The 13,443-nt window shown below is 37.7% G+C and overlaps 1 protein-coding gene across 2 annotated transcripts in view; it reads right to left on the reverse strand.

Annotated features, from left to right (window-relative positions):
* ephb2a (eph receptor B2a) overlaps positions 1-13,443 on the reverse strand; it is a 126,634-nt gene that overhangs the window by 88,268 nt on the left and 24,923 nt on the right. For both annotated transcript variants that reach the window (XM_087307095.1, XM_087307096.1), the window contains exons 2-3: positions 4,982-5,046; positions 4,031-4,715 (exon numbers count right to left, since the gene is read on the reverse strand). In XM_087307095.1, the coding sequence (XP_087163221.1) occupies positions 4,031-4,715; positions 4,982-5,046 (750 nt within the window). The remainder of the gene's footprint in view (positions 1-4,030; positions 4,716-4,981; positions 5,047-13,443) is intronic.

The raw sequence follows: 13,443 nt of genomic DNA on the forward strand, positions 1-13,443 counted from the left end.
CGTTCCCTCATTGCCGCCCTGCTCTCCTTGAATGTAATCATATCTGCCGAGTGCTGAGCGAGGGTGAAAAAAAACACACCTTTTTTTTCTACCCAAATCCCTCTATTCATTCCATCCTATCAAGGCAGCGTTACAACTGACTGGAGGATTTCTATTCATTACGGCTCCCTTGTTCTCGCAGACAGAGAGCTACTTCCTTGTCAAGAATCTCATGTTATAAAAACAGTTTTAAGGGTCATTGCTTGTGTGCATGCGCGGGTGTGCGTTTAGTTTGAAATAACACTAACTGTAACTGCTGCACATGGACAGATACAGGCTGGAGGACATAACAGGCTGATGTCTTTCAACTGGCTTTTATAAGGAGCGGGCCAGTGAATGTTTTGTACCTGCAGGGCAGCTCTCAATAGTCCGACTCTGTAATGTACGTGTGTGTGTGTGTGTGTGTGTGTGTGTGTGTATGTGTGTGTGTGTGTGTGTGTGTGTGTGTGTGTGTGTGTGTGTGTGTGTGTGTGTGTGTGTGTGTGTGTGTGTGTGTGTGTGTGTGTGTGTATGTGTGTGCGTGCATGTAGGAAGTCCATTAAGTCCTTCTTTTCAACCATTGCAAACAAAATCATCAAAATGAGTGCAATTACTAAGATATGCATGCTGGATTTTTACTTTTTTTTTTTAATTTGGCGATGTATCTCTATTTCATGGTGTTTTAAGTGGGTGCAGAAATCTGAGGCTGAAGCTATTCATTATTTATTTAGCACTGCTGGCATCCGGCGCTGTAAAAAATGTTTTGTCAGGCTACCTAAAAATGTGCTTCATATGGTAACATCTAAATCAACCTGACAACATCCTGTTACGCCGATGAAAGTCATTTTTAAGGGTGAAATCCGCTAGAAATCGCTCTAAGTAAAAACGGCAGTTCACTTTTGTAGCGTGCCAGTTAAACCACACCAGACATAAATGAGATTGGCCGACTTTATAGAACAGTTCATCCAAAAATGAAAATCATTTTAACATGAATTATTCATTACCCAGCCTAATGTGCTTCCAAACTCTCATTTTGATTACATTTTCCCTTAGACACAAAAACTGTTTTTTAAAGATAGTGTCAAGCTCCAAAAGAACATAAAATATGATTAATTATCTTTCTCATACTTCAGCTTCCACATCAAAGTTCCCGAAAGCAGGTCAAAATGCTCCAGGATTGGCCAGCCCAGTCACCAGAAATTGACATTATCGAGCATGTCTGTCTGGGGTAAGATGAAGGAGGAGGCATTTAAGATGAATCCAAAGAATCTTGAAGAACTCTGGGAGTCCTGCAAGAACGTTTTCTTTGCCATTCCAGATGACTTAATTAATAAATATTTCTGTGTTAGAGGGCGTGGTCGCAGGTTTCAAATTTCAAATGTCCCGGGTTTGCGGGTGCGCGTGAATAACTTGGTTTCGTTATTACGTCATGGCGAAACACCTAATGACTCGTTATCCTATGTTTTAAACACTGTACACTTACAGATTTAAGCCTTAGCTGGCAATTTCACTTTACTTAAAGCTGTGTCACACACTACATAGAAGGGCATTTTCAAAAACCCATAATATGGGCTCTTTAAGCAAAGTCAGACCTTACTGTCCTGATTAAATAATTAAAAATCAAGGCATGATCATATTTAATATTGGTAAAATAATTGTAAACTAGAGGCTGTTGCCTTTTTATATAAGCCACTTCTGATACTAAATGATTAACTAGAAGCTATTATTTGTTATTCCTTAAACTTGGATAGGCGACAAGACTTTTGTCAGGTATTTATATGTGGTAAAACCATTATTGGCTGAAGCTTATTTTTAATGTTATCATTATCATTTTGCTCAATATGACAACACATTTTGACCAATAAATTGACACATACTGAGACATGTCACACAACGCTAAGCCCCGCCCTCCTTAGTTACTGTTGCTAAGCCTGTCAAGCTATTTCAATGTGTGTGCGCCGGTTTCAGACATTGCCAGGGGTATGATGTCATTTTTGGCGAACAGGTGAGATATTCGAGAAAGCCATACAAAAAAAGGACTGCAGTATGCATTACAGGAGTATATTCACCACATAATGGGCAACCAATTAGAGAATAAATCAATAAAAATTAAAGCTAGCTTAGCCTAGCTGCCTCATACGCTAACCATTCAACAGCTTAGCTCATGCTCAGCAGGAGAGGTGAAATTTAAAAATAATCTAATAATAATAATTGAAACCGTGATTTCTCTATTTTTGCCCAAAAAGCCTGATAGATTCAATGGTGTGCAATGAAATATAGCCTTACTAACCGAAGAGGAAACACGCATGACAGTACTTTTACATAGTCCATTCATAGATAGAACAGCCAGAAAGGGAAACTGATGGATTTGTGCAGAATATTAGCATCATTGACCCATAACAATGTACAGAAAGTTACCTATTATGTCAGTATGTTTGTGTGCTCTTTATAAATGACAGAAAAACAGCTGGGGGTAAAGTATATTGATCGCAGCTGCTCAGTTTGTGATCTTATCTCGGTTTTGTTCTGTTGATTTGTAATTTCAAATATTCGTAGCTTGAAATAAGATGGAAATATGAAGTTCAGTTAAATTAGCAACAGATTCGCAAATACGTATTTTCCGGATCAATAACTCATGTCATTATGATCTATTCGCTATTAGTATGACTACATTACTAATGTTCTGGCGAATGCTTAAATGGAGAATTACTCATAATATTGAGCGAAAAAAAGAGAATAAGACAGCTGTGAAACATAACCAGCTTTGTGTTTTTGTAGGAAACACAGTTTAGATCTGTTTAGGGTAAGAGGTGTGTGAGTTATTGCCGTCTATCACTGAATGTGTCAGGAATATCAAAACAAAACCAACTTAGTTCTGCTCCTTTAGCGCCCCTCACACAGCTTGATCCACGCTGGCATTTCTCCTCTTGGGTTTTAGGTTTTAAAAAGGGAAAAAATTCCACCATCCCATACGAACTTTAAGGAGACCGGGTATCAGATTTGCACAATTCATATGCACTCGCTCAAAAGCTTGACAGAGCCCCTGCGCGTAGCTACAGTTGCTAAGCCACGATTGGTGGATGGTGGTTTTTGGGCATGGCTTAGCGAAGGGTCAATTCAGAAGGGTTTATGGAAAGGGAAGACAATTTAAAAGAAGTGTGGGAAATGTGATTTTTGAAACTTATTAGAATTTTGAAAATTAAAGATATAGAAATTGCTATTTAATTGACCTGCGGTTTCCTTCATTTTAAAATCAAGTTTACTTTAAAAATAAAATCAGTTATCTATTCTTTTTGCTTCCATTTTAGTTTTGTAATAAGTCTTAAAATAATATCAGGATTTGCGTTTATATGGCGTTTATATTAGCTTCCAGATGTGAAGTGTTCAGATGCAAAAACCTCTAAATACCACCTGAAATTTTCTTCTCAAAATTTCTTAGCTGCCTAATTTTATGTTCACTTATTTCACATTAAAGGCCATAAACATAACTTATTCTATGTCTTAAATATAAAATTACTGAACCTATACACAGGATCCTGAGAAAAATGCTCATTTAAAAAAAAACATTTCAGATGGCACTTCATTTAAAGAATTATTGGTTATTGGTATTGGCCAAAATTTCAGAATAGGTCCTAAGTCATGTATTGATTTACTTCACCTGCAACCTTCACAACAAAAACAGTACATTTCATATGTCAAGAATGAAATCATAATGAATTCTGAAATGCACCATAGGAGTCATATTTGCTTTGAAAGCAGAAAAGGATAATTGAATAATCGCTTTTATTTCAGCGTACCACACAGAAGACATAAGCATATGCTAAACACTTTTTGTGTTAGGAGCGTTTCTATAGTGCATGTTCAAAACATCAACAGAATATAAGCTTGTAATATAACATGGAAGATAATTAAATATTTTTTGTTTTGTTTAGTTTTTTATTTGACTGTTTCTTTAAGAGCAAAATCTAAATATTTAAAAGACACACTCAAACTAAAAAACCACAATGCTTACCTTTACACATAGTCCCATTATCCACAGACTCATGTCCGGCCTTACACACACACCGCCCGATAGGTACCAGCCACTCCCCATCTCCATTGCAATAAAGTTTAATGGGTACATCCACTTCTTCTCCATTAGGTACACAAGTGCCCCGGGCGGACACCAGAGAGGTGCTTTCCGCCCCTGACAAGGTTTCCTGAAAGATGGCCCCATTCCTAATAATTCTGGGGCATTTACGATAGAAAACCTTAACTGCGATGAGAGACATGCATGCTCCGTAATCCTGAAAGGCCAAGTAGAAGCCACTACGGGACACCGGCCCAAAGCTCCGCACCTCCGTGTTGATCTTCATCACACGACCTCCCAAATCCACTTGGGAGAAACTCTCATCGGCCGCAATGGTGTCCACCTTGACCCAAGGGTTTTCCATCCAGGCGGGATACACCTTAGTGGCTGTATCAGAGTCTGATTCAAAATAGTACAGATTAAACGTCTCCTTGCAAGAGCCGGGAACTTTCGGGATGCTGCTGCAGTCTCGAACGGAGAACTTCATCTCCACATGGATCCGCTGGGCTCCTCGCCGCCGGATGTATTTGGTGCGTACCCAGTTGTTCTGGTTGGCATCGAAGACGTTGCATACTTGGTAGGTGCGTATGGTGTTCATGTTCTCGTCGTATCCACTCACTTCCTCCCACTGAGACAGAAGCACAGATAACAATGTTTAAATAAGCAATGTGTTCAGCTAACAGTAAAACTCTGCTATCTGCATAGTTATGGAACATTCATTCTGGCTTCACACCATTAAAGACACATCTAAGGTAAAAAAAGTGAGACAACCAACACTAAAAATGATCTGATTTGGAATTCATTCAAAGTCTATTTCTGCACCACATGAGTCAGGCTGAATTATTTATTTATGCTAGGTTTGATGATCATCTAAATTATTTCAACGAGGCTCACCCCCAATGATGGATATATCGTCCAGCCCAGCTCTGCAGTCGCCGTCGTGGAGTCCATCAACACATCTGAAATGAAACGCATGGCAAAAAGCTGTAAGTATAAATTCTTGTGCTAAAAGCTTTTTACGGCACCTTTGTGAGGTCATTGTTCTTGGAGTCTCTTAACAGTAATTATGATGCATAATGGATAGCTTTTCTGAATGCTAAATGAAGGATGACTCACGCGGCGAGATGCACAATAACAGTTGCCCATTTCGTAGCAGTAATAGCTCGCCATTTTTGACTCTTATTGTTAATCAAACGTTACAAACGGCCATTACTAGATTGGATGTGTTATCCATCACAGATGATAGATCACATCATGATCAAACATCTGCTTCCTTTCACATCTAGTTGATAACCGCCCCAGATGACAGAGGGTATGTGTCTATTCAATATGGCAAGTAGCAAAAAGACTGTAGAAAGTGTTCTGATTTGACACTTTCAATTATTTAGCAAGGTAAAACAATTTTTTTTTTTGCAATCTGAACGCTGCCAGAAGCACTATAATTACAGGAGACTTGAGAGGCCTTTAGTGCGAAAGAAAGTGAGTTTAGTTATTGAAATGTTAAAATGCATAATATTAGCTTACAGTATAGATTTATTGGTGTTATTTAAAAGTCAATTGACAATTATTCAAGAAAACAAACAGAGAGATGCATGTACTGCTCAGGATCATGCACTGTTCTCATATAAATTAAATTTGATGCCGTCTGTGTTTCACTTTACAACACACAGTAGATCAGATATTTACATCATTAATTTTATGTTTAAATCATGATTAATTGTTTGACAGCTCAAATAATTACATTGCTAACTTTAATTTGGAAACACCATCTTATACTATAGCTTCTGACAATGCATTGCTACAGTTTCCATAACAGGAAATCGGTAAGAAAGACATTTTGATTTTAGGTACTATATATGAATATATTTATTGGATTTCACAATTGAAATAACCACAAACAACAATGAAACTACTCTCTCACTCACTTTCCTTTGGCTTACTGCCTACATTTTTAGAGAACGCCGCAGCGGAATGAACCTGAAGTGAAACTGACATGCACTACAGCCAATTTAGTTTATACTGCATGTCTTTGGACCGTGGGGGAAATCGGAGCACCCAAAGGAAACCCACACAGACACGGGGAGAACATGAAAACTCCACACAAAAAGGCCTCCTGGTCCAGATGGGATTTGAACCAGAGAACTTCTTGCTGTGAGGCAACCATGCTAACCATTTAACCACTGTGCCATCCACAATGAATTGAATGTACTTTAAAATGCAGCACTTGGCAATTTGTTGAGCTAATTTTTTAGGAATGCACTTCCTTTTTTATTTATATACCTAAATAGAGACTTTAGTTATAGACATGGACGACGCAGTGGTGCAGTAAGGTTCAAGGCTCGGTGGTTCGAGCCTTGGCTGGGTCAGTTGGCGTTTCTGTGTGGAGTGCCTGCGTTCGCGTGGGTTTCCTTCGGGTGCTCCGGTTTCCCCCACAGTCCAAAGACACGCGGTATAGGTGAATTGGGTAAGCTAAATTGTCCATAGTGTATGAGTGTGTGTAGATGTTTTTCAGGGATAGGTTGCGGCTGGAAGGGCATCCACTGCGTAAAAACATGCTGGATAAGTTGGCAAATCATTCCTCTGTGGCGACCCCAGATTAATAAAGGGACTAAGCCGAAAAGAAAATAAATGAATGAAGTTACAGCCATGATTTGCTGTTTTTTAAGTTAGTATGGAATGCAGGGGGTCGTATGGACATAAATCTATCCGTGAAAAATAAATCCTCAGTGTTTTTGGTCAATTTAAAATCTCTTTCCAAAAAGCCATTTAAAAAAAGAAATTATCTCACCTCAGCTTCTTCTAAGTCCATAACATTGTAAGTAACACAATGGAAGCCAGTGATTTTGGTTTATAAAATGTGAAGTAACAGCTTGGCGATTAATCAAAATTAATTTTCATGTGAATTTTGTCAGTAAAGCCGCTAAAGTGTGCTGCTATATGTGAAAGCATGTGAAAATATGATATTCAATAAAATGTTTTTACTCCAAACTCAATTCATAACTTCCATCAAGTGTTTGAAACAAATCAATCTTTGCTTAATCATGTTTGCAATTTAACTTCGATAAATCAACCAGCCTTAACATATCCAAACACATTGCTTAAGCAGGGCTCAACAATAAGGGCCAGAGTGGGCCATACTGCACTCAAGCCATTTGTCATTGAATTAATGCCATAGGTAGTTGGTAAATCTGTGTAAAAGGCCTGCTGCCACAGCTGGAAAAAATCCTAGAGGAAACACTGAGCAATTTTTAAATATTAATTTCTAGATTCACATACTTTTTTTGGCATATTGCAATACTGTAACTTTACCTAACCACATTTGTTTAATTTTATAGATTAGTTATGGGAAATATCCAGAACAAAGACAAGAAATGTTTCCCCCCAAATATTTAAAAGAATTAGAGTACAACCATCTGTAGTACAGTGTATGGCAGTTTATTTTTCTGTATATAAGAAATGTGACTGAGCATTTCTCATGTCTTGAGGGATGATCGCATATGGGGGTCCTGTCCGGGCATATGGGCCCCAGTCAAGGCAACATAAACACATCCAGTGTGACACACAGACTCCCTGTGGCATCTATGAATCGGGATTTGGCAAGTGGCAAGAGGACTTCCTGAGACCGAAGCCAGAAGCCCCGTGACACACAATCCTGGGATCCCTGTAAACACTGGCTCGATACAGCCTCAGCCATTAAGTGTCTCATTTATATTTCAGCAGCTTCTGCAGCTCAGGGGCAACCAAAGATATTTCTCTCAGGAACGGCACCGTCGTTGTGTGTTTAGGGCTGTGAATGTGAGAATATGACAGCAAAATACACACAGAAACAAACAATCCTCTTAGACTGCAAAAGCTCACGCGGGTCAAATGAAAACACACCAAACATGATTATTAATACAGACTCGGGCGTTCACCAAAACATCCGTGCAACAATATCAAGCAAACGGGTTAATTTTACAACTGTCTGTGTGTTGAAAGAGAAAGTTGTAGCATTTCCCAGTACTTGTGCTCTGTTTAATCAAACCCCCACTCCATCTGTCCAGGCATTCATGCAATCTCTCTCTCCCTCTCTGTCTCCCTCTCTCTATATTTTAATGAAAAGTAGGGCAGCGGGAGCCCAAGTCCAGTACATATAATCCTTACAGGCTGCGCTACACTCTGTATGCCACACTGGATTAATCCCACGGGAAACATGGCGAGTCTTCACTGGATTTTAGGTCAGCGTGCCAAGGCGCAACTTTCAGTCCCACATTTTTTATTTATTCATTTCATCAACCAGTTTGCACATGCTGAGCCCTGCCAATGCCGTGAACACAAGCACGCACCCCAAATTCACAGAACCTCATCTTCCTCGGCTCTCTTTGAGACAGTAATTTATGCTAATAATTCAAATGTGTTGTTCTTCTAAAAAATGATACTTGCTGCATGATGATCAATATACCTCAATGTACATATTAAAAATGGCTCATCGTCACAACAAGCAAGGAGGATTAAATAATGTTGGTTAAATGTACCAATGAGATGGTGCCAAAATATCTACAGTGAAATTTAAAGTGGAGAAGCTGATAAACAATATCAGAGCAGGGTAAACATCACTTCATCTAAAAGAGGCTGAGAAGCTACACTTGAAGTTACATTTCCTTGTGATGGTGCTCTTGAAAATCTAAGAGCTACATTAATTGTTTTTTTTAACAGCCCCACTGTTCATTTGCATTTGCATAGTATAGGACTTATGAGACTATATCAAATAATACACAGCTCCAAATTGTTAATGAAGCAACAGCCACAGTAGACCTCAGGCAAGCTTTCTTTGGACATTGCAAAGACCTTAATATGACATTCCGCAGTAGAGCTGCATTAAATTGGAAAAAATTAACATCGCAATACTTAGTTTTTCAGCATTTCGTAATGAAATATGCTTCACTAGATAGATTGAATAACTATTTGAAGAATTTATTTTTTAGAATGATTATAGTGATTTTATAGGGGAGTGTCTGCATAAATGATGAAAATTAACTTTAATGCACATTTTTTTTATTTTACATAATCTCAATTGAAATATGGAGAGGGGGCGGGGCATAAAGAAGCTCCGCCTAGAGCTGCACGATTATCTGAAAAAAAAGCTGCAATCTTGATTCCACCCTACACACGATCTTAATTCTGCTTTTTAACGAATTAGCCACTTATATTGTCAAGGTCAGAAGAGAAGCGTAAAGGCGGTTGTAATTTTATATACAGTACATTGCTCAGCGACATCTCGTTAAAAGTGTCACATACTGTATTTATAAGGTATAATTCACCCAAAAATGTAACTTCTCTCCTAATGTAATGACGTATTTGTGGCCGCAAAATCAATAATGGCTACTTATGTAAAAAGAAGGTCCAACAATGTTGTCAATGACAAATGAGAAGCACATGTCTTAAACATATAATAATTCAACTTCAGAATTATAAATAGTCGTATTCTGATGTCATCACTTTACTTTGTCTTAACAACCAGGACATATTTAAGGTCTATTTAAGTCCACCATTCAAAGTGTAGGCAAAAATAGCATTTTAACCAACAGTAGATTTACACATAGGCCTAAAATTATTATTGCTGTCTTACCATATATTTTAGAATAACAATAAAAATAGCCAACTCATATGAACCTTTATTTTACATCTACATTTCAGAATTGTAGAAAACCGTGATCTTGATTTTAAGCAAAAAACAATAATAATCGTAATTCTCATTTTAGCAAGAATTGTGCAGTCCTACCTCCACCTCTTAAAAAAACTATCAATTTTTAAATAAAAATTAAAAACTAAATTATTACCATTAACTTTAAACAAGATTTGTAGTGGTAATCATACAAATGAGAGAAAACAAATGCTTTATATTTGTCTGGTAAGTCTTAAGCAGTTGGACACAAATATTTAAAAATATAACGTAAAATGGCACTTGGTCTTTCCTATGATTGCTATAGCTACATAAAGTTTCTTGTGCCTGAATGCTTTAAACTAACTTGATGTGTTTAATAGGGGAAAATCAAATGCAATCGATACACTTTAAATGGTTAAACTTTGCCATTAATCTACAAGCTCCTGGTCAACAATAATCCATGCTTGACACTGAGATCATGCGATGTGACTATTGCTGATGAGGATTTTGTGACGTTGATGCTGAATCGATTTATTGTGCAGCACTACTCTGTAGCATTTAAAAACATATTTCAGCAAATAACAAACAGCACATCCAAAATGCTAAAATATTTGATCTACATCTACCATGTGTTCTTTTAATTCAGCACATGCCCTGATGCTCTTCTAGTGGTTACACGGCTTCAAATGTAATATGAATTTGCAGGTCAGAGTTCATTTAATCCAGGGCTCTGTCACATCTACAGTATGATGATCAACAGGAGCACAGTATAGGTCCTATAGAAACATCTTTCAAACATGGCAAAACAAAACAGAGATGACAGTATTAATGCAGCTGGACTGAATTATATGACGAGGGAAAGGTTTGTGGAGCTACAACAACAATATTATGCCTTTAGGATTTGTCCTCAAAGCTTGTTTATTCTTTTGTTTCTGGAAATAACTTGCTAAATCCGCTTCTTGATAACATTGTGCATATTGTTAATCACAGTGAATGATGATTGTTTGGAAGGTTTAAGCCATGATGTCTGATGAAACGACTCATGAACTGATTCTTTTAAACAGAATCAGTCAAAAAAAAGATTCTTTGTAAAATTCACTCACGTCAGTGACATTTTGGTAAATGTTTATAGGCAAAACTTACTTGATTTTCAATAGCTAAGTGAGCCACCAGCCCAAAAGAATTTACTCAACCAAATTCCCATTGGTCAGTGCAACAAACTCACATGACGTCTAATTAGAATATTAGGTTGTTGTTGTTGTTTTTTGTTGTTGTTGTTTTGTTTTGTTTTTTTGCTCTCATAAGAAATTCCAGATTCCTGAAATTACTGGATACGCCAACAGAAAGGCACCAAACTACAGTAAATATGATTGCCTTTTGGAGCTACAAGATTCTGAATGAAATGAGAACACAATATGTTTTTCTTAAAGTAGAAATCACAACTTTCCTATAATTTTTCCAACTAAATAAATTTACAAAACTATAATTTACAAGAAGTTGTAACAATTTTATTTGCTGCAGTTTGCCTTTTAAATGATTATTACATTTTATATATTTAGTTTTTAAACTCAGGTTAAATCAATGATTCAATGAAGACTCGCTCATTTATTACTTTGATGAATCAGCAGTTTGAGCAAATCGCTTGGACCAGTGATTCACTTTTAGTCCACATCCGGGTTTGTTTGACATCAACGTTTAGCAATTGTAAACGTTGTCTTCTGAACTCGGGTGCGCACCCATGAACCATACCCTATTCTGCCTGAAAGAGGTAGTACAGATTGTACTGGTTGATGAAATGAAAAGAGGTGGGGTACAGATTGTGCGCTCTGGTATGGTTCACTTCTGATATGAATGCAATTGTACCAAATAACGGAAGTGAACCACCAACTGTACAACAAACTTTAGTTTTTATAACGTTCATTCGTGTGTGTGTGTGTGTGTATGTCTGTGTATCACCTGACTTGGTGACAAGCGGGACTGACCCACTGCAAACAGTGATAATGTCTCCTTGTGTCCACTAAAAATGACTTCTGCAGACATTGCATTATGTTCTGAATATTTTTAATGTTTTTGCAGCAGTGGCTCTCTGTATTTTGGTTTGATAACAAAACCAAAAGATTCAGTAAAGCCAAATGACTGATATGTGGACATCTCCAATTTGGTGCTTTGCTTTCATGGTCGTTACCTAAAAACGGATGTATACAAAACAGCAGCTTGATGACGCAAGCGTACCAAGGTTCAGAAGAAAAAAGATGATGTAATCACAAACCAGCCAAAAGGGGTGTTGGATTCAGGCCAGGCCTTGAGACCAAGTGTGAAAGCACCCTTAGGGCCTACTCACACTATGCCATCCGTACCGTGCTCAAGCCCGTTTCCCGGATCGTTTGAGAAGTGTGAGTGCGCTGAATCGGGCTCAAGCACGGTTCACTTGGCCGGCCCTGGCCCGGTTGGAAGAGGTGTGCCTGAGCGCGGTTCACTTGGGCTTTGGCACGGTACGCTTGTGTGTGAGTGTCAAACGCGCCAAAGCCCGAAACTGAAAGCGAGACGTGACTTTTAAGGGGCTGTTTCATATGGATTTATTTATCATTCTTATTGTTCAGTGAACGCAAACTGCCGTAGTTTATTAAAGGCGAAAACTCCTCACAGCACTACAGTTGCGCGGCTTCAGCAGACCTCCTCATTCCTGCAGCACGAGGGCTTTATGATTGTTTTTGAGCGCCAAAAGTGCCGGATCTGTTCGGCGAATTATCTGACTGCGTGTCCCCGCATCCCTAAGGACTGTTTGGCGAAATATTTGACAGCATGTCACTGCATAACAAACGACTGAAACATTAGTTTACCATCACCTATTGGGATAACAATGAAACTGACACAACCTTCATTTGAAGCATAAAGTTACATTCCAAAGGATGATTTACTAGATTTTAATTACTACAATGTTTATATCCAAACTATAAACTGTTATGTTAGAACTTCTGTTATTATTTTCATTGTTTCCATCAATGAAACAAAGATACAGTTTGGATGAAAAGACTGTATTTTTATACACATGGGATGCTCTTTGTGGGTTAGATGCTGTCAGGTGGGTCTGTTGTGATCTACTAGTCAAAGGTTTAACAATCATATAAATCATAATCATTTATTTAGAAATACGATTCTGAAAGTAGATGTCTGACTCTCAATCTAAATGTAAATGGTTTAACAACTATCTGCCTTAAGTAGTACAAATTAGACAGTGAATCAAAACCACTTTTTTACTAAATCAAGAAAATTGTCAAGAAGTTAGACATATTTAGATTTTTCTTTTCTTTTTTTTTCATTTATTTTGGAAACATAAGCAACATTTAATTTCTCCCCTCAAAAAGGCAGAATTTATTTTACAAAAACATTACATTTTACAGTCATACACATTCTCATTTCATGATGTTTCCTTTGCCTGGATCTCCAACCAAACAGAATTAGAAGAAAGACTGCCCTTGAAACATACTGAAAAATTAATGTAGAGTTAATTAAATCAAGCTTTGATCCTACACGATATGCACACAACAACTCCTCACAACCTACCCAGATCCCTACAGTCTTACATTATATCATATCAACAATCCACAAACACAGGCATCAATGATATTATGTTCAGCAAAAAGTGTCACTGACATAAACTAAGAAAAAAATATCAGGGCACTTTGAATATATGGGGTGTAAAATGTAATTT

This window comes from Danio rerio, chromosome 23, assembly GCF_052040795.2.
Source record: "Danio rerio strain M-AB ecotype USA chromosome 23, GRCz13ab, whole genome shotgun sequence".
NCBI lineage: Eukaryota > Metazoa > Chordata > Actinopteri > Cypriniformes > Danionidae > Danio > Danio rerio.